This window comes from Odocoileus virginianus, chromosome 29, assembly GCF_023699985.2.
Source record: "Odocoileus virginianus isolate 20LAN1187 ecotype Illinois chromosome 29, Ovbor_1.2, whole genome shotgun sequence".
Taxonomy (NCBI): Eukaryota; Metazoa; Chordata; class Mammalia; order Artiodactyla; family Cervidae; genus Odocoileus; species Odocoileus virginianus.
The window spans coordinates 13,254,547-13,281,875 of NC_069702.1; the positions used below are offsets into that span (position 1 = coordinate 13,254,547).

Sequence of the window (27,329 nt, forward strand, 5' to 3'; positions counted from 1 at the left end):
CACGGCATCGCTGAATATCAGGACTGGAAGAACCCTAGAAAGGGCCCCAGAGGTTATCAGAATCAGTCTCTAGGGATGTTCAAGAGAGAGAGGATGCCAGGAGAGAGGTGGAGACCTGCTGTAGATAACTGTGACAGCGGCTTGCATTCTGCAGCACCTACTGTCTTCTGGTCGCTATTTTAAGTGCTGTACATATTTTGATTTACTTAATGATCACATACACTCTGTAAGTCACATCCACTGTGCCCAAGGCTGTGCAGGTCTGGAGCCAGGTTTGAGCCCGGGTAGGTTTGAGGACCAGCTACACTCAGAGCCATCAGTGGCCCCTGCACCTCCTTGTTCCCCTCCTGCCTCCCATCTGATGCTCCTGTGTTCCTGCTCACCTCTCTCCATTCCTGTCTTTCCTTAAATATAAATCCAGAGAGTGCACTGTCACTGCCCAGACAGGTGGCCTCATTTAGAGGACCGTCTTAGAGGCGGCTGCTCTGGACACGGGACGCCTTCCACTCACCTGGGAGCCTGGCTGGACCACTTGCCGTCCACTCCGGCACTGAGAGCTTATCCTCTTGCACCCTCTAGTGGTTATGGGCCCACTGATGGCTATCAGGCTTATTTATTTACTTGGAGGAAGCCCAACTAAAGGTGAGAGGAGAAGGGGATGACAGAGGATGAGATGGTTGGATGGCATCACCGACTCAATAGACATGAGTCTGAGTAAACTCTGGGAGTTGGTGACGGACAGGGAGGCCTGGCGTGCTGCAGTTCATGGGGTCGCAGAGTCGGACATGACTAAGTGACTGAACTGAACTGAACTGAACTGGAGGAGGCCCACTGTCCCTGGGCTAGTTTGATGGCCTTCCGGAATAAACCTCAGCATTCTTGTCTGTAACTGGGGTGTCATTTTCCTGGCCCTGTTCACATGTTATAATGCAGACCAATGCAGCTCAGCAAACAGTGAGGCCCAGGGCTGAGTGGTGGGTATGGCCCCAGCTATGGCCCCTGCATCCAGGGCTCTTGGTCCAGACAAGGCACAGGCGCCGTGGAACTGGGAGGAGGGACCGAGGGGTTGGAGAAAGACCAAGGAAGCCACCACATGGTCCACAGAGATGATTAGGACCTGGGCAGGCAGAAGAGTGAGAGGTCGTGGGCAGGGTGTTCCAGGAGGAGGCCCTGCGTGTGCAAAGGCTCTGTGGCCAGCCCTGAAAGCCGGGCGTGCTGGGCAGTCCGGAGCAAGGATGGGTGTGGGACCAGGCTGGAGGCCCAGCCAGGCCTGGTTCGGGAAGGTTCGTCCACTGTGCCTGGGAGTTTAGATTTGCTTCGAAGGAAGTGATTGTAGGGTTTGGGCCCGGGGATGTCAGAATAACGTTTGCACCACAAAAAGGGCTCTCCGTCTGCCATGCAGGGAGGAGCTGAGGGGGCAGGTGGATGCCAGGAAAGCCAGGGCAGTAGCCCAGGTGGAATTGACCAGGGCCTGAGCTGGGCCTGGCTCTAGGCCAGCAGGAAGGAGATGGAGGGATGTAGAGAAGGCAGGGGTGCAGGTATGATGGGGAGAAGGGCGCTGAAGCTAACTCAGGCCATGGCCATGGAGTGCCGGGGGTCTGGGGGACCACCCCAGGAGGGAAAGGCGTCCTTCCGCTGAAAGACAGGGCCTGCGACTCTCACACCATGCCTGGGCTCCCATTCTACACGGTTCCCTGAGCCGCTGCTCTTGGAGACGGAAGGACCCTAGATGCAGACCTGCAGGGCCCGCCTCTGCCCTTGGTGGACATTTCCTACATGGGGGAGGCATCTTTTCCAAGGATTGTGTCCTCAGTGAAGGACAGCCCAGTAGGGCTGGCAGACCTGTTCTAAAGTCTACCGGCTGGGGTCATCCTCCCGGTCAATCTTACCTGGAGAATCTCTTTAATCCCCAGTGCTCTGGTTTCCAGAAGCTCGAAGGCCAGGAAGTCCTGTGACCTTTACTGTTTCTCCCAGCCCTCCTCCACATCCAATGGAGGCCAGAGGCCCCGTCGACCTGGGAGGATGACGATGAGGGAGGTGGACTTTTCTCTTTGGTTGTGTGCATTTATTGAGCTTTCCCCAGAGACGAGTGAGCCCGCTGTGGTGCATTCACTGTGTACCAGGTTCTTTCCGCGTGTCATCCAGCATCGGCCGTACCACGTCCCCATGAGGGACCACTTTGCCCCCATCTGAGACATGCACACAGGAAGCTCAGGAGAGTGGGACCTTCTTCTGTGCTCTGCTCACTGGGAACCGGGGGCCCCAGGATGGAGCCTGTAGCCTTTAACAGCCCCTCGTGGCCAAATGCTGACTCTGGATGTCCCAGCCTGATGCCCTCCATATTGATTTTCCCAGGACACCCTGGAGAGGACGCTGGGGCGGGCGCATGTGGCCAAAACGATGGAGTTCCTGAAGCTGCAGGTCCAGGAGGAGACCAAGTGCCGCCTGGCAGGCATCTCCCGCAGCCTGGAGCTGCTGACCGTCGAGGGGAAGCTGTCTGGCCGGGAGAAGGAGGACCTGCTAACCCAGCAGCACAAGGCCTTCTGGGAGGAGGCGGAGGGCTTCAGCAGGGGTGAGTGAGCGGGCCAGGCCGGGGCGCCTGGGTCCCCGCACTATGTTGCAGGCCATGGGGGCCAGGGCTGGTGCTGGCACTTGCAGGCGTCAGGAGTAGCTCCCATGAGATTAGCCCGGGCTGCCACCCCCAGTCACTTAACCTCTCTGAGCCTCGATGGTCCTCCCATGAAGCAGAGGTAATAGGGCTGCCTCCTAGGGTCCTGTGTTGCCTGCTTTGTCGTCATCAGTGATTCGGGCTGGCAGAGACCCCCCGAGAATATGCAGAGGACAAAGCCCAGAAGCCCCACAGGAGTCTCGGGGCCTGGCTCAGCTGCAGGTGGATGAGGGTGGCTGGTGGTCAGGGAACTGGGCGTGACTGTTTCCCACACATGCTGCTGCCCCCAGGCTGGACCCTGAGATGGGCAGGTCAGGGCTCAGGACATCAAGGGCACCCAGAACAGTGCAGCTCACACCGCTGGTGGGACCCTCAGGGAGAAACCCAGGTCTTCCACCTGCAGGGCAGGTACCCCCTCTGCACAGCCTTGGACCTCGGGAGGAGAGCCCCTCAGCGTTGAGCCGAGGCTGTGTGTGCGCCTGTGGCCTGAGTGGAAGCACATCCGGGGCCTCTCCAGGTCAGGAAGTCTGTATGGCAGGGGAACTGTGTGCCTAACAAGGTCTCCAGCAGCTCCTGGGGACCTTGTTAGGACCAGGGAGGCTTGAGTGTCTTACCTGCTGGGGCAGCCATAATGGGATGCCATGGGCTGGGTGGCATCCACAACACACTTTTGTTTCTCATGGTTTCGGAGTCTGGAGTTTAAGATCAGTGTGCAGCCAGTTTGGCTTCTGCTGTCGGCCTGTTTTCTGACTCGCAGATAGCTACCCTCTCACCACGTTTCACATGGCAGAGAGCAAGCTTTCTCATCTGAGTTCCTCTTCTTAGAAGGCACCGACCCTATGCGATTAGGGCCCCATCCCTAGGACCTCATTTAACTTCATAGGCCCCACCTCCAAAGGCAGGCACGTGAGGCTAAGGACTTCAGCTCATCATTTTGGGGACACAGTTCAGTCTCCAGCACCAGGTTTCCACTGCAGCCATTGGCCTGGTCCCATTGCAGCTGTTCTGTCTTGTCTGACATAGCTGCCCACTGCCCCTTAGAGGTGGGGTCAGAGGGCAAGCTCTCAGTCCTGGGACTCAGAACTCCAACCAGGCTGTTCCACAGATGTCTGTGTCACTGGGAGCTATGGTTTCACGTGGTCATGTGTGACCACCTGGAAACCTGCTGTGGCTGGGACTTTGGACGGCATAGAATCTGAATGCTTCTGGCCTTGAGGTCACCAAATATGGTGGATGGGGCTTTACCAGTGGGAGGGAGTGGCCGGGCTGGGATGGTGAAGCAGCCCCCTAGGTGGGGCTCCTGTGAAATGGGACAAGACAGAGGAGACAAGGAGAAAAGTCAGGGGTGGAGGTAGGACCCTGGTCTCTCCTGGCTGCACTCTTTTCTTTGGTGTTAGAAGCTAAACAGATTCTCAGGTCAAGCCCTAGGAAGCTTGCCTGAACTGGGGTAAGTGCAGAAGGAAGTATGACATGTGGGGCAGTTGGGGGAGGTGAGATGCTGAAACCAACGTCCCCAAGGGCTGCAGCCCCTTGTGACCCAGCCCTCACCTCCTCTCCAACCTCTTTGCCCAACATCTCCTCCGAAACCCAAGTGAACAGAATCTGGCTGGCCTCTTCATTGTCTCCACTCCCAGGAGCCTTCTCTGGGGTCCCACACTGTCTGTGGCTCCTCCCCTACCGCCACCCCAGCCCTCATCAGCACAATTCCTTCTTCCGCATTTCTCGTCTTCCCTGGACCATGAGCACCTTGAAAGCTAGGCTGGGTCCTGCTCACCGGTCAGCCCCAGTTCCCAGCGCTCTGCGTGGTGTGCCTCTGAGGCTGAGGGGCCTGGTTGGGCCGAGAGGTTCTTTATAGTGGCTCAGCTGGTAAAGAATCCGCCTGCAGTGCGGGAGACCTGGGTTCGATCCCTGGGTAGGGAAGATCCCCTGGAGAAGGGAACGGCTACCCACTCCAGTATTCTGGCCTGGAGAATTCCATGGACTGTTATAGTCCCTGGGGTTGCAAAGAGTTGGACATGACTGAGCGACTTTCACTTTCCTCTCGCCTCAAGTTTACCTTTCCCCACCGCAGGTGCCCTTGGCGTTGGTTCACCCGCCTCCTCTTCTGCTGATCTAATAACTCGCCCTGGCAGCTTTTGGATCTCGACTCCAGTCTGAAATGTTACTGTCTTCCTGCAGACTCAGGCCCTCTGTCCTGTGTCACCGGCCCCTCCCTGTGCCCCCTCCTCCCCTTCCCCATACACATATACTCTTCTCTCCAGGAAAACGCCCCTTTGTTTATCTCCAGGTCAGGGTGAAAGCCTCGCATGTTGCTCTGAACCCCAGGCTGGGAAAAAGCGAGGGAGAGGTCCCATAAAAATGACAAGGGACTTTGAGGATCTCCTAATACCAGACCTAAATGATAAAATGAAAATAAGAAACGAGACTTGCCTCAGCGTTTCTGACACTCCACGTGCTGGAAGAAGCAGCAAGTGAGGTTTCGCCAGGCGAGCAACCCGCAATGTCCCTTGTTTTGTTTCAATTGCAGAGTTTGTCCAGCGAGGCAAAGACCTGGTCAAGGCCTCGCTGGTGCACCAGGCAGAGGAGATGGCAAGGCTTACGCTGGCCCAACAGGAGGAACGGAGGAGCTTCCTGGCTGCGGGGCAGCTGACCGCCCATCCCGAGGAGTTCCTCCAGGTGACCTGCTCCCGACTCACACCCGGGTCCACAGGCATAGCCGTGGAAAGGCAGTGGGAGGTTCTGAGGAGAGGGCATCTTACAGATGGTACCGGGCAAGGGCCCAGCCTGCAATGGAGGTCACCAGGCAGTGTCCCCAGAGGGGACAGGCATGTCCCAGGTGCGAGGCAGGCAATTACAGACAGGGATGGGGCCCCTCGCTGAGTCAGGCAGCAAGTCAGAGGAGGACCCTGCACATGGGGCTAAGCAGGAAGGACCAAAGAGGTGGGCAAGCTGGACAGTGCTCGTGGCCATGACTGGGAATAAAAGATAATGGGACCCTCAGGAGGACAGGAAGCAAGATGTCACCCTGCTTGAAGGAAAACAGACAAACTGGTGCATCACAGGCTGGAAGGACCAGGGCTTGGGGTTCTCAGAGGACAGAACTCTGCCGCATGGTGCCCTGTTGATGGGTGTGTGGGGAGGGGCTGTTTGTCTACGGCTCGTCGCCCAAGGTTGTTAAGCATTTGGGTGCTGGGGCAGCAGGACCTGGGTTTGAACATTGCCTCTGTCGCTGCATCTGGCTGACCACTTGGCTTCAGCTTCCTCATCTGTGCATTGGGAATCATCGCACCTACTAATGAGGTTGTTGGGACTCAACCAGACCAAACGAGGGACAGCCATGGCCTGACTATTTCTCTGTGCGAGCATCTGCTTGTCTCTGCTCTGCCAAGGGGATGGCAGGACCGTATCGGGGTCCAGGCTCAGCCCAGAGCACAGACACTGGTCTTCCCTGGGGGCCAGCATGGTAGTGTGGCTACCTCCCCTGCCCCCCAGTGAGAAGCCAGCAGAGGGACCCTCAAAGATGGAGACGTCTTATCCCCAGGTCCCTGGTCCAGTGCTCTTCCCCACCCACAGAGCCTCCTCCCAGGACCCATGCCTGGGGTTTCTGGGATTTGACATAAAGTGGGGTGGGGGCTGCTTCTGTCTTTGAGAAGATCCATTTGAAATGAGAGTGATAAGATACGATTATACAGTTTTCTATTACTCTGAGATTGCTGGGTCCTCCTCCCTGATGTCACATGGCTCAGGGGGAGTCCTGAGTGTGGAGACGGTGATGCCTCAGCTCTGCAATCCAGGATCTTGGCCCAGGCTGGTGCACACTGATGCTCAGGAGACATGGGACCAAGGAGGGAAGAGTTGAGTGGATGCCTGCGTGAATGAAAGAGTAAGTGAACGAATGAATGAATGGATGGACCCACAAAGCGTTAGTCACTCAGTCATGTCTGACTCTTTGCGACCCCATGGAGCCCACCAGGCTCCTCACTGCCCATGGAATTCTCCAGGCAAGAATAATGGAGTGGGGTGCCATTTCCTTCTCATGACCCACAGAGGAACACATAACTGAATGAATAAATGGAGAAATGACGAACAGATGAGTGAGTGAATGAAGAAATGAAGGAATGAGTGAATGCATGAACAAATGAATGAATGGGTAGATGCATGATGGACACAAAAGCACAAATAATTGAAACAATGAGTGGGCGGCAAACAATGAACAGGGCCTAATGAATGAGCGTGGACTTTGGCTCCTCGCCCAGCCCCTCCCTCTCTGGCCCCTGGTCCTCCCTATCAGGTCCCCTCCTGTTCTGCTCCCATCCAGACCAGAGGCTTCTGACTGCCTCGTCTCCACTGCTGCTGGTGCTCCTTGAACCTGGCTTGGATTGGCTTCCCATCTTCCCTCCAAGGACCCCTCCTTGTCCATCAAGACTCAGCTTATGTATCTCCCTCACCGGGACTCTTCCCCTTCTGCTTACCTCTAAGAGGAGTCCACCCTCCATACTTGGGCCCCAGGTGTCTCTCTGACTGTGTTTGGAGCATCTGGTACACAACTCTCTGTCACTCTGTCCGGCTCCTCAAGGCTGGGCCAGCCACATGGTCAGAGGGGCCCAACTGGCCACTGACCACCCTGATAATGCTCAGGCTTTGCTGGATGGGCCTCCCAAGACCTGGGTGGCGATCCCCAGGAGCTGAAATCAGAAAATGATGTCTGGGGGGCTTGTGACAGGGCAGGGAGATGGTTGGGGGAGGCTGGTGTCTTTTCCTGTTGGATAGATGGACAAAAGCATTCAAAAGTTTCTTATTTTCCTGGAGATGGGATTCACTGGTCCTGACCTCAGCCACATTTCACAAGCCATGAAAATCATGTGACATTTCTGTGCCGTGGTTTCCTTGGGTATAAATCACGGGTGACCATCCTTCCGATGTGCAAGGCAGGGTCAGTTGAGGAGGTTGTTCGGGGAAACAAATCAGCATCTCTCTGCAGATTCAGCCTCTGTTTTACTCACAGGCGTTTCACGACATCCTGGAGACACAGAGGCTGATGCGGGGTGACCTGGAAGAAGAGGAGGATGTCAAGGCTGCCCAGGCCGTGGCCGCACTCTGCCAGGTACGTGACCTCCAGGCGGGACTGGCAGAGAAACCTCAGGATCCGGGCATGTGTGAGAACCTCACAGCCTCGGGGGCCAGGGACCCCGAGACCCTCTGGGCAGAAACCAAGGAGGGCAGTTGTTGGTCCAGGTCACATCCGAGGCCCCTTCCATTTCTGAGATCTTTGGGACCCTCACCTCCACCTGTTCCAGGAGGCAAGGGTCTTTGAAAGTCAGCTCACCCATGTTGAGAGTGGCCTGGCGTCGATGGGTGTTGTGAGTGTGGAGCGGTGATGAGGAAGGAGGGTTAGGCTTGAAACAGAGGCCTGGGTTCGAGTGCCAGCGCCACTTCTTTCTCCCTGGGCAACCTCATTTAGCTCTGGGACAAGGGCTGGCTCTGAGAAAACAGGAGAGAGCACCCAAGCCCTCCAAAGTCAGAGGGTCTCTGGGATACGATGATGACTGAGACAGACAGAGACCCTGCCCCAGGCAGGACCCAGAGCTGCTGGGAAGGTGGAAATGTGGCCCCAGTCAGGAAGGAAGGTGACGTGTGCCGCGTTGGTGGGGAGTGCCCCAGAGAAGGTCTACCTGGATTCAGGGGGCCTGAGCCTGCGTCCTGGTTCTCCCTCCTCACGGTGCAACCTCCAGAACATTACTTGGCCTCTCTAGGACTCAGTTTTCCTATCTGTGAAATGGGGCCAGCGATGCCCTTCTTCACGGTGCTGTTGTGAGCACTGAATGTGCATGAGACCAGATAGTGGTTGACACCCGGGACGTGCCCAGTCCAAGTTCACTGCCCTTACAGCATCTCTGCCAATGGATGCAGAGAGGAGGGGTAAGAGACACCGGGGATGGGGGGGTGAAGGTGAGTTCACAGATGGCCATCCACAGAAGGTGATGCCTGAGACAGGCTTTGAAGTGGGAGACAGGCTTCTAGTGGACCAGGAGTCAGCAGGCAGCCCAGGCAGAACACGAGGACGGGGAAGGAGCACAACCCCCATCATGACGGCAACAATGCAGGGTTCAGTGGCATCTGTATGAGTTTGCAGAGGCCGCCATAGCAAAGCGCCCCAGCCTGGACCTTAAATACAGACTTTTATTTTCTCCTTGTTCTAGAGGCTAGAAGTCCAAGATCAAGGTGTCATCAGGGTTAGGTTCCAATGAGCCCTCTCTTCCCAGCTTGGAGCCGGCCACCTTCCCACCGCGCCCTCCCGTGGCAAAGAAAGCTCAGGCGTCTCCTCCTCTTACAAGGACCGCAGTCCCATCAGATTTGGACCTCACCCTGTGACCTCGCTTTCACTTTCTCTATCTCCTCCAAGGCCGTATCTCCAAATATAGTCAGAGTGGGGGTTAGGACTTTAGTATATGAACTTTGGAGGGATGTAATTCCATCCATAACGGTGAACCTCAAATTTCATGTCCACGGGGAACCTAGAATGTGAACTAATGTGGAAGCAGGGGGCTTTGCAGTTGGGATCAGTGGAGAAGAGATCATTCTCAGTTAGTGTTGGCCTTAAATCTGATGACTGGTGTCCTTACGAGATGGTCATCATGAGGACGCAGACACACAGGGAGGCAGCCGTGTGAAGACAGAGACCGAGACTGGGGTGATGCAACCACAAGCCAAGGAACACCTGGCACCTCCAGAAGCTGGAAGGGGCAGGAAGGGTCCCCCTAGAGCTTCCGGAAGAAGCTGACACCTTGATTTCTGACTTCTGGCCTCCATATCTTTGAGAGACTAGACTTCTGTCGTCTGGGTACCTTGTTTCAGCAACCCCAGGACACTGATGCCGAGCCAGTTTTGCTCAGGGCCAGCCCCTGTCCTAAGTGTTTTCTGAGTATTTCATCATTCATCCTCATGAGACTCCTGTGAGACAGAAACTGCATTTTCCTGACTTCACAGATGAGGAGCCAGGAAGGGTTTTCTTGAGAAAAAAGCCAGGTGGGATTCAATTTGTCAAAGCCCAAGATTCTCAGGCAAGAAAGGAACAACACCGTCCCCAAGGGAGTCAGGACTCAAGTCCCTGGGCTGGGAGTGAGGATACTGTGCTCTAGTCCCCTCTGGGTCCTCACAAGCTGTGTGACCATGAGCTGGTTACAAAACCTCTCTGAGCCGACTCAACCATCCTGCTCAGGTCCCACAGCCAGCCTGCTGCAGTGAGATGGGATTTAAAGTAAGTCTGTCTAACTTCAGTGCTCTTGTGCTCCCCATGACCCATGCTGGTGAGCACGGGCTGTGACTACAGCAGTGAAGACAAGCTTCTGAACCCAGACTGGCCTAGGCTCCAGTCCCATCCCAGCCACTGACCAGCTGTGTAGTTCGAAGCAGGTTATCTCACTTGTGTCTCAGTTTCCTCCATGTTAATCACAGCCAGATGCACAACAGAGTTTGAGGACCACTGCTTTGGTGGGGAAGGGGTGAGAGTCTGGTGGGCTATGACTCTGGGGCACTTGCCACTGATGATGTCCAGGACCCCTGTGCACTCTCGTCAGGCAGGAGTTAGTGTCCAAAAGACTGTCACTTCCTCCCTTCAGCTGGGATTAAAATCTAAAGTCTTGGTCGACTGAGTGCTGCTTTCCTCCTCCTCAAAGCCAGGAGAAAGCAGCCGGTTACTGCTTAGAGGAGGAAATACACATGCCAGTGCCTGGCCGGTCTCAGCGGGTGGTCATGAGTAGAGCTTTGTCTATTAATAAAGATCTGCTGATGATGCTCATGTGACCACAGCCTCATCCCCCAGCAGTATCCTTAGGATGCTGTACATTTGGCTTTACCGTGTCTGGTCTGGCTGCTGGCCTGTTAAAGTCTGGTCAAGGAGGTAAAGACACCCTTGTTTCTAATAAGACGAGAGCTGGCAGGTGTGAGCGAGGGACAGTCCCTGCTGGAGTTACATCTTGGGAGGAGGCACTTAGAAATGCCCTGTGTTAGGAGGGATTGGGGGCAAGGTGAAGGGGTGCTGGCAGTTCTGTGCCTCTGTGCAGGTGCTTTTGAAAGAAATGGCCAGAAGCCTGTGCCAGCTTCTCCCCCAGAGTCAGTGCAGAGCTGTTTCCTATTATTCATGTTGTCATTTCCTATCAGTTCAGTTCAGTTGCTCAGTCATGTCCAACTCTTTGCGACCCCATGAACTGCAGCACACCAGGCCTCCCTGTCCATCACCAGCTCCCGGAGTTTATTCAAACTCATGTCCATTGAGTCTGTGATGCCATCCAACCATCTCATCCTTTGTCGTCCCCTTCTCCTCCCACCTTTAATCTTCCCCAGCATCAGGGTCTTTTCAAATGAGTCAGCTCTTCACATCAGGAGGCCAAAGTATTGGAGTTTCAGCTTCAGCATTAGTCCTTCCAATGAACACCCAGGACTGATCTCCTTTAGGATGGACTGGTTGGATCTCCTTGCAGTGCAAGGGACTCTCAAGAGTCTTCTCCAACACCACAGTTCAGAAACATCACTTCTTCGGTGCTCAGTCATTTCACACAGAGCCTTCTGATCCATACATGCATGTGTGCTCAGTAGCTTCAATCATGTCCGACTCTTTGCGACCCCGTGGACTGTAGCCTGCCGGGCTCCTCTGTCAGTGGGGTTCTCCAGGCAAGAATGCTGGAGTGGGCTGCCGTGCCCTCCTCTAGGGGAGATTCCTGAGTCAGAGACTGGACCTGCATCTCTTATATCTCCTGCATTGGCAGGCAGGTTGTTTATCGCTACACCATCTGGGAAGTCCCCTGGTTCCAGATAACTTTGGTTAAGTTTACATCCCTTAAATGTGGAACTCATTGCCTTGAGTATTGGGAACAGCTTTACCTGGTATTTCCAAAAGAACAAGGTTGAAATCCTCTGGTGTAATGGAAGGAAGCCGATTGGAAGACTGGAATGCTGGCGAGGACATTCCTGGGTGCGCGACCTTGAACGAGGAGAGCCTTAACCTCTCGGAGCCCTTTTCTTTATCTGGGAGATGGAGACAGAAAGCCTGTTGCCCTTTGTGGCAGTGCAGAATGCAGGGGGCAGGGCTGAGGGCCTGCCCATGGCTGGTGCTCAGTTAACGTCTCCCCTTCTGCTCAATCACTGAGCGTGTTGAGCAGGAGGCCTTGAGCCCAGGGATGGTAAGCACGACTCTGGATCCAGGGTGAGAGTGTGGCTTCCTCACCAATCAGCTGTAAGCTTGAGAGCTTGTTAGTTCATTTGGTCAGTGAATATGATCAAGTAATGCTTTGTGCAACCTACGGTCTCAGCACTGGAGCCTCAACAGTGAACCAAAGAAAAAAACTTCATTTTTATGAAGTTTGGGAGGCACGTGTGAGGTTCCAGCAGGGAGGCCAGTGTGGCAGCCATGGGGGAGGGGGAAAGAGGGATGGACTGAGGTCAGAGCCTCGTCTCATAGGGTCTTTCAGTCCATCTGAAGACATTTGCATTGACTTCTTTTATGTACACATCTATTTATCTATTTGGCTGTACCAGCTCTTAGTTACAGCGTGCGGGATCTTCGATCTTTCTTGTGGCATCATGGATCGTGAGTTGTGGCATGTGGAATCTAGTTCTCTGACCAGGGATCTAACCCACTCCCCCTGCATTGGAAGCTCAGTGTCTTAGCACCACTAGGACAGTCCCTGCATTGACTTCTGAGTAAGAAGGGAAGTTTCAGGTGTGTTTTGAGTAGGGAAGTGACTTGCCTCGTGTTTCTGAAGGATCCTCTGATTTCTGTGTGGAGGATGGACTGTAGGGAGCAAAAGTGGAAGCAGAGATCCCTGGGGAGGCTCTGCAGAGGTCCAGACAAGAGATGCTGGGGGTCTGGGCCTGGATGACGCTGGTGGAGGTGGTGAGAAGGCATGGGATGGGGGTCTGTTTTGATGGTCAACATCTGGGTCTCCTCTTCAAGTGGGGATAATAAATTTTCTTCCTATGGCTATTCAGAAGTTCGAATAAGTTCACATGTGCAAAGCATATAAAAAGAAATGTGTGTGGCACATAGTGAGCACTTAAAAATCTGTTTTCATGAGCCTTGTTATTATCACTCATCATCTGGAAGGGTGTGTCCACACTGATCAAGCTCACGAGGTAACTTGCCTTGCAGTCTGCTGGCTCTTTACCAGACCTGGTCACACGGAGACATAATCCCCCCTTTCTTTGGACACTGATCAAGATAGTGTAGGCACAGTGGCTGCAAGATAAATTTGATCACCACCTAACGGTGCTCAGGATGCAGAGATAAGTGCATTTTTCTAACTTCCCAGTGTCTCTTGGCCTCTTAAACAAACAGTAAATTTTCAGTTTGACTGAGATGGATGCCTGTAAATTACACATCTCAGTGACTCTTAAAGGCATTCCTGAAATGAGCCCAGAGTCTTCCTGATAATGACAGGCACTGAGTTTGCCACTGTCGCATCACAGGGTGCCCCAGAGACCTGCTTATTTGTTTATTTATTTCTGACTGTCCTCCCCACAGTCTCCTGAAGAGCTCCTGGGTGTGTAGGATGATAACAACCCTGCCAAGGTCAGCTCTCACAGCTTCTGGTTCTCACAGGAAGTTAGGGCAAAGAAGAGAGGAGAAAAAGTGAAACTCTTGCCTTGGAACAAAGCAGAAACAATAAAGACAGGCACTCGTGACATGTTTGTGAGTAGTCCCCAAGACCACCCTCACTTCTGATATCAAATGCAAACCCAGAGGTGCCCAAGACCACCCTCAAGTTTAGTTCTGTAGAACACTGCTTGTTTCTGTTGTTGTCCAACTGCTCAGTCCTGTCCGACTCTTTGCAACCCCATGGACTGCAGCACTCCAGGCTTCCCCATCCTTCAGTATGTCCCAGAGTTTGCCCAAACGCATGTCTATTGGGTCGATGATTCCATTCAACCATCTCATCCTCTGTCGCCCCTTTCTCCTCCTAGCTTCAGTCTTTCCCAGAATCAGGGTCTTTTTGATAAGTCGAGTCTTGGCATCAGGTGGCCAAAGTATTGGAGCTTCAGCTTCAGCATCAGTCCTTCTAATGAATATTCAGGGTTGACTTCGTTTCAGATTGACTGGTTTGATCCCCTTGGTGTCTAAGGGACTCTCAACAGCTACAGAACAGTCCCTAACTTTTTTGGCACCAGGGACCAGTTCTGTGGAAGACAATTTTCCGGAGGGGTGTGGGGGATGGGAGGGAGTGGTTTGGGGATGATCCAAACACATTACATTTATTGTATGTTTTATTTCTGTCACTCTTACATCTACCCCACCTCGGGTCATCAGGTATTAGATTCCAGAGGTTGGGACTCCTGCTCTGGAAGGACTCACTGAAAGCTGTTCTCGTGGTTACAGTTTAGGCTACAGATCAAAGTCAGCCAAGAAAAGAGGCATGTGAGCAGAGTCTAGAGTTGCATACAGGAAGCTCCCAGTTGTCCTGTCCCAGTGAAGTCATGGACAGCACTAACGTCTTCCAAGAATTGTGTCTGACATTACATACTGAGCATTGCCAACCAAGGAAGCTCACCCAAGCCTTAGCATCCCTAGTTCTTACTGGGGCTCAGTCATGTAGATGTGGTTGACCACCAGCATGGCTCACCTTAACTCCCAGACCCTCTGGAGGTGGAGCTGATGCCACCTGGCCCAAGAGCCCCACCCTAAATCACATCATGGTCATAGATTTTCTAAAGCTGCCCAAAGTCACCAGGTAAACAGAGACCCTCTTATCAAGCAGGACATTCGAAGAACTTAGATATCACTTCCTAGGAAGCAAGGACTAAGGCCAGGCCTCTCTGTTAACAAGGTCAACTCTTTCCTGCACAGCACTGAAATTCTGTTCAAGGTCACACAGTTGGCGAGCCTGGGGTACAGGCCCAGGGCCCTAACATTTGGAAGGGAGGAAGCGATTCGACGGACAAGGTGAGGGAAGGGGCAGGCAGTCCTTGCTGGGAGTCTCCTGCATCTCCTGCCTTGGCAGGTGGATTCTTTAACCACTGAGCCACCTGGGAAGTCCAATTACTCTACTACTCTTATTAAAATAGAACAAAAAGCCACGTCCCTGTAGCTTGCTGTGGCATGTTCTGCAGAATCCAGCTGGGGATGACACATTGCAGGCAATCAGTCAACATTGATGAGTAAATGAATGAGCGAATCAATGAATCAGTGACTGTCATGTAATCAGTGACACCCTGAAGATGGTGTGTTCTTGCTGCTGGAATAAACTACCACAAATGTAGTGGCTTAAAACCACAGAAGTGATCACCTTATGTTTCTGGAGGTCAGAATGGGTCTCACTGGGCTGAGTGTGGGTGTCAGCAGGGCTGTGTTCCTCCTGCAGACGCCAGGGGAGAATCCGTGTCCTTGCCTTTTCCAGCTGCTAGAGGCACCTGCATTCTTTGGCTCCTGGCCCCTTGCTCCATCTCCAAGCCACAGTTGGGCTTCTCCTGGGTCTGTGTCCATCCTACATCTCCTCTCACTCTGACTGCCTGCCTCTTTCTCTTTCATTTACAAGGACCCTTGGAATTATCTATGTGGGACTCACCTAGATAATCTGGGATAATCTCATCTCAGAGTCCTTTTAATTCTTTAATCACATCTGTGAAATCTTTGACTGTGTAAAGTGGATCCTTCAAAGTTTCCAGGGATTACAACATGGACATCCTGGGGAGCCATTATTTTGTCTACCACAGATGGGAAACAGTAAGTTTTTAAAGAGTACAAGAAATTAGGTTTGAGAGAAATACCAAAACAACGACTTGGGGGCAGTGTTCTGTTGGAAGTGGATCTTGAGAGGAAAGTTGACAGAAGTGTAGGCACCATATAGGTGCTGTCCCTGGAGAGAGGATTTCATTGGGTGCTATAGAGGGCAAGTCCATTCCATGGTCGTTTATCAAGGTTAAAGTGTGATACCTCATTACTAGGTATGAGTCTAAGAAAACATAGACTGGTGCTTTCACATCTGCCTTATGGTAGCAAACCACAGGAATGTGACTTTTTTGTTTCAATAAGGCTAATAGAGTAAGTGGGCTTCCTAGGTGGCTTGGTGATAAAGAATCCTCCTTCCAATACAGGAGATGCAGATTTGATCCCTGGTTCAGGAAGATGCCCTGGAGGAGGAAACGGCAACCCAGTCTAGTGTTCTTACCTGGAAAATCCCATGGGCAGAAGAGCCTGGCAGGCTACCTTTCATGGGGTCACAAAGAGTCAGACACAACTGATCAGCAGTTGTCAAGAACAATGATAAGTGGAGTAATTAATTTATGTTTTCTTTATTTACAGTAAATATAGTAAAACTTGCCCGTGCCCTCAGGTTACCACATAGTACTCAGTTATACCTGTCCTCTCCTTTTAGTAATTTTCACAGTCAGCTCATTTCCTTGCAAAGTACAAAAGTGCAGGTAAGATAAGAGTCACCCAGGTCAGGCTGTGGGCCTGACCCAGCCATGTACCAGCTGTGAGGCCTGGTCACTGGTGAAGTGATAGCACTTCACCTCTCTGATCTAGGGATTCTTAACTGCCTTCTTTGTAGGTTGACCATATGAAAGAACCCACTTAACACCCTAGAATGCGACCCATAGCTCTCAGGATGAAATCCAGCATCCTTAACCTGGCCATGATGACCACCCAGCCTGGTCCATGAAGTGCTCACATGGGCTGACTCATAAGACCCATCTGACATAAGACCCCAAAGCCAACCTGGTCTGGTCCACGAGTCCCACCCTGCTTGGGCCATAAGACCCCCTGACCTAGCCCATGAGGCCCACATGACAAGTCCCACTCACCACCTGTCTGGAGTCATGTCAATTGCTCCCTGCCCTTCAGCCAACCTCAGACATCCCTCAGCTCCCCGAAGGTGACCTTCTCCTTCCTGCCGCAGTGCCTTGGCATATGCTCTTCTGCTGCTTAAATACTGCTTCCTGCAGTCCCTCAGTTTGGCTTGTTCTCATTCTTGTCTCAGCTTACACATCACTTCCTTGGGGAGCCCTTCCAGATCGCATAGATCCCCCGGTCTGTCCCCAGGTCTCCCAGCCTCTCCGCCATCACACTTGCCATAGTGTTCCATGAGTTCCTGTGTGATGCCTGCCCCACCCTGGGCTATGCTCCCTAAAGTCAGGGTCCACGTCAGCCTCATTTACCCAGTGGCCATGGCCCACAGTAAGTGCTCAAGAGATATTTGCAGGATGAACCCATGCAAGCTGTGAGGATAAGACACCTTTGCACCAGAGCTTTCACCTTTCGGGCCCCTTCCATCTGGTGTGGAATCACAATGCTATGCAATGAGATACCCCAAAACCCAGGGACCAAAAATGACAGTGATTTATCCTCAGAGTCTGCGTTTCTGCCAATAGTTGGCTGATCTAGGAATGACTGACACAACTTGACCCTGCTTTCCTGTCTCTCCTCTCTTCCTGGGACCAGTGGCTGGCCTGGAGATGTTCTTGCAATGGCAGAGGACTGGCCTCCAAACTAGCCCACTTGGCCTTAGCCTCATTTTGTTGGCCAACGCAGTCAAAGTGTCAAGGAGGTACTTCCCACATCCCTGGGGAGAGCATGTCAAGGCTCTGGGGCAAAGGGCAAGGCTCTGGGGGAGAGAAAGATCTGGACCCAGTGTGCCCCTCCACACACGTGTCTCCGGCATCTCCTGTCTTCCAGGCGCAGATAGGGTGAAGCCCCAGAGAGGAAGAGCCACCCCCGGGCACACTGCTGGTGAGTGGCGCAATGCAGGTGGTGCCCAGGCTCCTGACCCTTGATCCCACCTACTTCCTGTTTTTAAGAGACCCGACTTGACCTGTGTCTTGACCTGTGACCTTGCACTGTTCTGTCCCAGGATCCTGGGCACACCCTACTCTGAAGCAGGTAACTGTGTGTCTTAGAACACGCAGGGTACCGTCCCTGCCGGGGAACATTTCTGGTTCCTGTGATGAACCGAAACTCGGCAGAGAGCCGGGCCATGCCTGTGCGATCCTGGAAGGATGTTTTATTCACTAAGTCACCACCCACTGTGATCAGGACATCTTCGGACCTGGTCGCATTCATGCCTTGCTGGTCCAGACTGCCGGGTCTTGACTCCTTCTGTATGAGGCACTGAGCTCCTGTCTGCCCTAGTCCGAAACCCCCCCAACGCCCCACCCTGCTGGGCTCACACCCTTCTGCTCTTCTGCTTCCCCAAATCCGTAGCTCAACCCACACTGCTCCACCAGGCTTTCTCCTGCCTCTGCTGGGAAGGGCCCCCTTCCTTACCTCCCTTCTCCCTACCCTGCAGACAAATGGAACCAAACTGCCTTTTCTCCAAAACGCTCAGTTCCTGAAAGGAAAACAGCCATAGGCAGCCTTTTTGAGATCCGCACTAACCCTCCCGGCCTCTCTGGAATGATAAGAGCCAGTCTTTATGAAGCGCTTGCCTTGTGCTGTGTGTCGTACCTAATCCTGATTGTATGTTAAGTTGCTCTGTCGCATCTGACTCTTTGTGACCTCGTGGACAAGCCCGCCAGGCTCCCCGGTCCGTGGAACTTTTTCAAGCAAGAATACTAGAGCAGGTTGCCATGCCCTCCTCCAGGAGATCTTCCCAACCCAGGGATCGAACCCAAGTCTCCTGCGTCTCCTGCATGGGCAGGCAAATTCTTTACCACTGCACCATCTAGGAAGTCCGTAATCCTGATCATCAGTCCTCAAGGCAGGTGCTGTCTTCATGGATGGACTTTGCATCATATCCCTTTTGCAGATCAGAAAATTGAGACTCCTTTCTATGGGCTCCAGAATATGTGCCCTTGCCCCGCCCCAGAACTTTCTCTGAAAGAAGTCTGGGAAGGGCACTGCTCCTCTGGGTCAGGGGGCAGAGGCGGAAGCCTAGTGACAGAGGAGTCCGAGGGAACTGCCACCCCAGCTCGGGTTCCCTGTGCTGTGTTCAAGGAAAAGTGCAAAACGCTGAGGCACCAAGGTGCCCCCCGCCCCCCGACCCCCGCATGCACGCTGTGAGAGAAGAACAGGTTAACTCCAGTTCTGTTTCAGGCACAGAATGAATCAGCATCTCCCAAACATATCATCTCAGCCTAAAGTGGGAGCGCTGTGTTTTGTGACCTGTCAGAGCACGTGATGTTGCAGATGTGTCTCTGTCGAGGGAGCAGACAGGATCCAGCACGTTTTGTTTTGTTTTTTGTTTAATTAGAAAGAGCCTCGACTAATGAACCATGTAGCTTTTACAAAGTTCACCTTACTTAAATTTCAGTTCAGCTCGGTCGCTCAGTCATGTCCGACTCTTTGTGACCCCATGGACCGCAGCACGCCAGGCCTCCCTGTCCATCACCAACTCCCAGAGTTTACTCAAACTCATGTCCACTGAGTTGGTGATGCCATCCAACCATCACATCCTCTGTCAGCCCCTTCTCCTCCTGCCTTCAATCTTTCCCACCATCAGGGTCTTTTCAAATGAGTCAGTTCTTCACATCAGGTGGCCGAATTATTGGAGTTTCAGCTTCGACATCAGTCTTTTTTTTTTTTTTCCATAATCTGCCCATCGTCTTTCCAATGAATATTCAGTACTGATTTCCTTTAGGATGGACTGCTTAGATCTCCTTGCAGTCTAAGGGACTCTCAAGAGTTTTCTCCAACACCGCAGTTTAAAAGCATCAATTCTTTGGCGCTCAGCTTTCTTTATGTGAGAGTCCAACTCTCACATCCATACATGACTACTGGAAAAACCATAGCTTTGACTAGATAGACCTTTGTTGGCAAAGTAATGTCTCTGCTTTTTAATCTGCTGTCTAGGTTGGTCATAGTTTTTCTTCCAAGGAGCAAGCGTCTTTTAATTTCAAGATTGCAGTCACCATCTGCAGTGATTTTAGTTCTTGAATTTACAAACAGCATATTTTTGTAGTTTGACAATCATGACAGAAAGAAAAAAGTATGTGTTAGTGTCTACAGCCACTGCTACAGGATGATAGATTCCAAGGTAGGAGAATCAATGATCAAAGTCTGTCTCCTGCCTGGCAGAAAATTGGGATTTCCAGGGGCTGGAAGAAGACGTAAATCACTCCCATATTATTAAACTGTTTTTATTGTGAAATGTAACAGATACAAATAAATGGATAACATGTAAACTTACAGGTTAATAAATGATGATTAAAAACAGATCTATGTAACCTCCATCCAGATCAAGAAAGAGATCTTGACCAGGACCCCTGAACCCCTCTCATACCTCCTCCCTATCCCAATCTCCTCCCTGCTCGCAGGAGCCATATCCTGGCTTACATGGAAATTAGGTCTTTGCTTTTATGGAAATGGGATTGTATAGCATGTTAGGTTTGTGTCTGTCAACTTTGTATTGTGAGACAAGCTTTTTGCCTTGTGAGATTTCTCTGTATTGTCATGTGTAGCAATATTCATTCTTCCTCACTGATCTGTAGTATTTCACTGTATAAATACACCACCGTTTATCCATCCTACTGTTGATGGACATTTGTGTGGCTTCTTATTTTAGACTATTACACATTCTCTTGACAAGAACTTTCTTGTGGATGCTCTTTGATACACACATGCACTTGTTTCTCCTGGGCATATACCTAGGAGCAGAATTGTTGGATTAAAGAGTTATGTGCAGCTTCAATCCATATCCTACAAAGTTACTGATATAGCCCACAATTTGATTACCATTTTGAATTGATGGATCAAGTTGGTGACGATGAACATCTTTACAATACCAAATCTTCCAGTCTACAAACATGGTGTATCCCTGTATTTATTTGTCTTATTAATTTTTTTAATATTGCTTTGTAGTTTATACCCTCAGGTGAAATGTTTGCTATAGATTTTTTCAGATTAAGGAAGCTTCCTTCCATTTCCTATTTTGCTAAGAGTGTTTCTTCTGCATGGAAATTACAATTTGTGAAATACTTTTTTCTTCATTTATTCCCATAATTAACATTATACTTTCAGCTTTATTTTATTAATATGGCAAATTGTATTGATTTGGATAATGCCTGGTGGTTCAGACAGTAAAGAATCTGCCTGCAGTATGGGAGACCCGGGTTCAGTCCCTGGGTTGGGAAGATCCCCTGGAGAAGGGAGTGGCAACTCACTCCAGTATTCTTGCCTGGAGAACTCCATGGACAGAGGAGCCTGGTGGGCTATAGTCCTTGGAGTCACAAAGAGTCAGACAGAGCTGTGACTGACACCTTCATTTTTTTTCATTAAGTGCATACAAATTTAGAAACTTTACATCTTTCTGGTGAATTAAACCTTTTGATATTATGAATTGCTCCCCTTTCTCTCTAGAGGAACTTTTTTTTTTCCTAAAGACTGTTTTATCTACTATTAATGCAGCAAAAGTGACCCTGTGTTTATTAGGTGCTAGTTATAGTCTCATTCATTCATTGTTAGAAAAAATCATCTAAGAGCATCATGGTTAGATCATGCGTGGTAAAGCCTGGCCACCGGGGCCCTGTGGGTGAACTAACACAGTTTATTTAACCTCTCTTTCACATGTACAGATGAAGCCTCTGTTTCATCATCTGTAAATTTGTTGCATCGGTTTTGAGAGATTTCTCACCCACTGTCACTTCAAATATGACTTCTGTCTGAACGCTCCCTTCCTTCTTTTAGGGACTTCAGTTAAACATGTGGGACTTTCTCACTGTATCCTTTAGCCTTCATCTTCTCCTCCATGTTTAACATCCTTTAGTCTCTCTTTACTTTGTCCTGGATTTTCTCCTGATTGGTCTTCCTGTACTTATTCTCTCTTCAACTGCATCTAAACTGCAGTGAAACCTTTGCATTGGGTTCCTATTATTAGATAGTGTTCTTCAATTCTAGAAGTTCTAATTTTTTGTTAAAAAAAAAAAAAAAAACTAAATAGCATTACTTTTTGTAATCTCCAGGTCTTTGCTTTAAGGCTGAAGAGTGGCGTTTAAAATCAGAAGCATAGTGAGCATCAGCCCTAAAGCCTGTGTACTGTGCGCTCCAGACAGCCTGTGGGTTCACGTGTCTGTTGTTTGTGTAGATCTTTGGGCATGGTCTTGTCTCCTTGTGTTCCCTCCTTGTATTCTCATCTCCTATGTACTTCTTGTACACGCGTGTATTTTTCACAGTATGCCTTATCTCAGGTTTGCACATTATTTATAAAAATATTTTCAGGCATACAGTGATGTTCTCCTTTACCAAAGAAGATTTTCTCCTTTGCTTCTGCCAGATGACTGGGTCTCGAATGATCCGGAGTCTCCTTAATTCAATACCTAAACTTGAAATACGCTGGGCCACCCACATGAAACAGACTCCAGGTTGCTGTGTGTTTAAACCTGTCAGAACTGATTTCTTTCCATTTCACTCATGTTTCTGTATCGCAGCTTTTGGGTTCCCAATCCTTGGCACGGAATGGTTTACCCAGGCCCCAACTCATGGTGAGCCATGAGCTCCACCTTCTGTCCCTTCGACTACTGGAGGCTGACCAGGGCCCATCAGCTGTGCAGGCATGTCCCTTGGATTGACCTACACCGTGTATATAAATGGAGCCCAAAGGCTGGGCATGATTCTCTGATGCTGTCTTCTCCCAGATCTTGGACTCTATACTCTATACTACCTTGTTAGCTCTTTGGGACTTTTATGATGGTTTAATAAACATTTTGTCCAGCTTTTTAAAAACACTCATCCTCAGTGGTAAAAACTGGTTCAAGTTACCTGGCTGGCCACTATCAGAAGTAGGATCTCTAAGTCTTTTTTTTCTCTCTCTCTCTTTCTTTTTTTTTTTTTTCTTTTATTTTTCTAAGTCTTTTAAAAGGCTGTAGATCCTTTATGCCCCTGTCATGGGCACTTTATTCCAAACAAAGTTCAGTTTGACCATGTGCTTTTTAGAGCATGGTAGTCATTGAGTTTGGCCTTCTGAGGTGTCTTGGCGGTAAAGAATCCACCTGCCAATGCAGGGGATGCTGGAGACGTGGGTTCAATCCCTGGGTCAGAAAGATCCTCTGGAGGGGGAAATGGCAACCCATGACAGTATTCTTGTCTGGATAATCCCATGGACAGAGAAGCCTGGGGGCTACAGTCCATGGGGTCACTAAGAGTCAGACACGACTGAGCATGCACTCATGAGTCATTGGGTTTAATTAACATGGAGTTAAATTTAACTTCTATTCATTGAGCCCACCAAGTAGGAGCTAGGTACACCAGATGAAATGGTAAGAACTTTTTTTCCAAAACAAACAAACAAACAAACAATTATCCTCATACCACACAAGTTAGGAGCATGAGTCCAATAGTCCAATAGTCAGAATCCACCCTCTGCAGATGTCCAGCTACTTCTCTTCTTTGGGTCTTATTTTTCTTGTCTATAAAATAATGTTAATTCTAATAGAACATCTACATTGAACTATTAGAAGGATGAATGAGATTATGCAAGAAACGTGTTTATGACACTCTGGCACACAGTCAGAATTCATAATTAATAACAATTTTAATATTATTACCTGATATCTGCCAGGTGCTCTTCTAGGCGCTATAGATGCTAAAGTAATAAGACTTTGTTCTTGAGAAACCTCATGGTCTAGTCCATGAAAAGGATAATCAAACAACTAGTGGCCATAAAAAGCTCTGTGGTCAGGAGGCCTCTCAGAAGAGGAGACCTCAAATAGAGTTTGGAGCACGTGTGGGGAGTTCCTAAATGGAGAAGGGGGAATGGGCATTCTGCCTCCTATTGGTGTGCGATGCATTCAGAAACTGCAGCCAGGTGCTTGGTCTGGGAGGGTGTGAGACGTAGGTACAGAGTATGATGCAGCCACTCTCAGGCAGTTGTGGTCCAGGAGGAATGACAGGTGAATTGTAGTTTTGATGCCCTGGTGGGGCTAACCAAAGAGCCACAGGAGCCCAGGGTCAGAAATGCCCTTGTTAGTCTGAGTGGCCCAGGCAGGGCTTCACAGAGAAGGGATTTTTTTGTAGAGGGTCTGCAGGATGAAGAGGAGTCCATTTCAGATGTGAAAGTGCCTGGAGGTGGGGCAAAGTGTAGAGGCTTGCGAAGTATCTGTATAATGAAACATGCAATGAGATGTCATTTATGTGAATTAACAGGCACACCAAAAGACACATTTGTGGACATCATATATAGTGAAAGTATAGACATCTAAATTGGAGACAGAGATGCTGAATTCATGGGGATGGCTGATTCTGAGGAGGCTAGGTGGGAGGGGAAAAGAATTACAGAGGGAACTTAAAGGATTCCAACTTAGCCTGGAAGTTTTAGTGTTTTTAATCTGGGGGGACAAAAGACAACTGAATGGTGGATTCAGAAAGTTTAATATATTATTATCTATATGTTTTTATTTTTCACAATTAAAAAGATACATTTTTAGAGAGAGAATGGAGTGGGGAAGGTGGGATGAAGGAACAGAATGGTGAGTAACGAGTCAGGACCGCCCTGAAGCCCTGCTAGTTAATTCTGATTGCAATGGAAAGAGAAGCCCTCCAAGGTATTTGAACTGGAAATGAAAGAGCTGTGCTTCTGCAAATAACTCACCTAAGTGTGGAGGATAGAGGGAGGCAGGGAGACCAGGGAGGGGTTGTGAACCTAATCTGGATGGAGGTTTAGAGGAGATGCCAGCTAAGGGCTCACTGGGTCAAGGTGGCAGGTCTGGGGCTTGACTAGGTGCGGGTGAGAGGGCTGGAAGGCAGCCGGTATTTCCCGAGACTTTGCGAGTGTGTGTTTGTGCGCATGCGCATCTGCACACACGTGTGTGATTGGGCAATTTCCTTCACTGGATTTCCTCTGTGTCTTGTGGGGAGACCTTGGTCCTGCCCGGGGCAAGACCACAACTTGTAACACCGTCTTGTGGCTCTCGGTTTCAGGAGCTGTACCGCAGTACCATGGAAACTTTCCAGAAGTTCGCCGACATCCTGTTCCTGCAGACGCTCCCCCGTGTGACCGACCTCTCCCAGGCAGAGTGTGAATACCTGAGGCAGGAGGCCCAGGAGAACTCGACTCGGCAGCTGGAGAAGTCGGACCGCTTCCGGAGCCAGCAGTGGAAACTCTTCCAGGATCTCCTAGAGCAGGAAAAGCAGGTGTGGCATTTTGTAAAACTGGGTCTAGAGTCTGCATTTTTCATTAACATTGGAAGGATAATGAGGCATTTCTTTCACTGAGCATCCCTGAGTGCCTGTGCTGAGTGCTTTACCAAGATTCTGGTTGCCAGCCTTTCACAACGGCCGGCTAGGTGGGCTGGGATGGGAGGGGGAGAGGAGAGCAGACCCCTCCTCGCCCAGTGTAGGAAGTCAGGAGATGACGCCCAGAGCCTGTTCTTTAGAACAGAAGTAAATGGCAGAAGGTAGTTCTTCAAGGGAGTGGACCGAGGGAGGGGTGGGAGGGGCTGCACTCTGGGGACTCCTATTTTTCAGTGAAAGTCTGTTTCATCATTGAAACCATACACTGGCCACCTGATGTGAAGAACTGACTCATTGGAAAAGACCCTGATGTTGGGAAAGATTGAGGGCAGGAGGAGAAGAGGGCAACAGACCATGAGATGGTTGGATGGCATCACTGACTCAATGGACATGAGTTTGAGAAAACTCTGGGAGATAGCGAAGGACAGGGAAGCCTGGTGTGCTGCAGTCCATGGGGTTGCAAAGTCAGACACGACTGAGCAACTGAACAATAATATGTGTGGTAGACAGAATAATGCCCCTACATCCTAATCACCAGAACCTATGAACATGTTACCTAACAGAGCAAAGAGGACCTTGCAGATGCAATTAAATTAAGGATTTGGGGACATGAAGATTATTCTGAATTATCTGAGTGGCCAGTGTAATCACAAGGGTCCTTTTAAGAGGGAAGGAGGATGGTCAGAGTCAGAGGAGATGTGATGTCCTGGGCAGAGGCTGGAAGGATGTGAGCATCAGCCAAGGAATGGGAGTGCCCTCAAGGAGCTGGAAAAGGCAAGGAACAGATTCCACTCCCATCCAGAGCCTCCAGAAGGAAAACAGTCCTGTTCCTTTCATTCCAGACTCACCTCCAGAACTGTAAGCTACTAAATTTGTGTTGTTTGAAGCCACAGAGTTTGTGGTGCTATGTTACAACAGCCATAGGAAGCTAATATACATCAATTTGGAGAAGGAAATGGCAACCCACTCCAGTCCTCTTGCCTGGAAAATCCCATGGCTGGAGAAGCCTGGTAGGCTACGGTCCATGGGGTCGCTAAGAGTCGGACATAACTGAGCGACTTCACTTCACCAACTTCGCTCACTTCTTACTTTATCACTGGAGAAGGAAATGGCAACCCACTCCAGTATTCTTGCCCGGAGAATCCCATGGAATCCCATGGACAGAGGAGCCTGGCGGGCCATGTCCATGGGGTCGCAGAGGGTCGGACACACCTGAAGTGACTAAGCAGAGCAGAAAGATACATCAATTTTATTTTTAAAAAATTAAAAATCCTTTCTCTCTTGCTTTCCTGCATGCTAGAGGCTGCACAACTAACATCCTCAATATCCCAGTTTCTAGAAGTGGCTGCATTGACAGAGTTCTAACCTATGAGACAAGGTGTGATACCTGCAGGGAGCTTCTGTTCGCTAATACAGAAGTCACGTGTTGCTAGAAAACATCTTCCTCTTTAGCATTTCTTGTTCTTCCTGCCCAGAGCAGGCATGGGAGGACTGGAGGACTGCTGGCCTTCCTTTGACTTAGAGACGAGATGAAGGAGGGTGGGGTGGAGAGGCGGACTGTCCCAGCCTTGGACCGCCCACCCCTAGGTGCTGGTTATGAGAAACGTCATGTCTTTTTCAGTTGAGTGTTGCATTAGTTAGAAATGAGCTCTCAATGTATGCATGTGATAGAAGTTTTCCAAAGAAAGTAACGGAAGCTGTCCAAACTACTAATAAGTCAATGGGAGCACCACGCAAACACAGGGCCTTTCCCTCTGGGTGGGCACAGGTCTCGTTACCTGCCTATCCAGTTTATTAGATCTCCTTCTAATTAATTTCAGTCTGCCGTCAGCTTCATCTGTTGTCCTCTGACCCATAGTAGTCTCCTGCATATGTGGCTGGTAGGCCCTAGAGGGCAGTAGCCCTGATTTTCTTATTTCACCTCCTTATTCAAAACCCACTAGCTGGGACATAGCAAATGCTCAAGAAAACTTCCCTGCATTACCAGGGATAATATGCAGCTTTGGAAATTAGCACAGGATCACCAAGGCATGTACATGAAGCTGAATTCCTCCAATTCATACCAATCCCGGATCCCAGGCCGTATCATTTGCCATCTCTGGAGAAGCAGGAGGAAACCTGGGCCTCGGTGGTTTGGAAAGCTCACCAGATGAATCTAAAGTGCCTCTGATGTTGGCTCCCCAAGTGGGGGTCAGGCCTTTTAGAGGCAGTTGTGGTTTGCAGACAGGCTTCTGCCCTTGGAAGCTGGATGCCTGCGTTTGAAGCAGGGCAGCCACGTTACTGGGCTCCCCTGGTGGCTTGGTGGTAATGAACCCAGCTGCCAGTGCAGGAGGTGCCAGAGAAATGGATTCGATCCCTGGGTCGGGAAGATTCCTTGGAGAAGGGCATAGCAACCCGCTCCAGTATTCTTGCCCTGAGATAGAGGAGCCTGGCAGGCTATGGTCCATGGGGTCTAAAAGAGTAACATGACTGAAGCGACTTGGCCCACATGCATGGGCCCATTAATGA

The 27,329-nt window shown here is 50.5% G+C and overlaps 1 protein-coding gene across 3 annotated transcripts in view; it reads left to right on the plus strand.

Annotated features, from left to right (window-relative positions):
* EVC (EvC ciliary complex subunit 1) overlaps positions 1-27,329 on the plus strand; it is a 91,208-nt gene that overhangs the window by 34,753 nt on the left and 29,126 nt on the right. For all 3 annotated transcript variants that reach the window (XM_070458130.1, XM_070458132.1, XM_070458131.1), the window contains 4 exons: positions 2,356-2,572; positions 5,196-5,344; positions 7,674-7,772; positions 24,510-24,722. In XM_070458130.1, the coding sequence (XP_070314231.1) occupies positions 2,356-2,572; positions 5,196-5,344; positions 7,674-7,772; positions 24,510-24,722 (678 nt within the window). The remainder of the gene's footprint in view (positions 1-2,355; positions 2,573-5,195; positions 5,345-7,673; positions 7,773-24,509; positions 24,723-27,329) is intronic.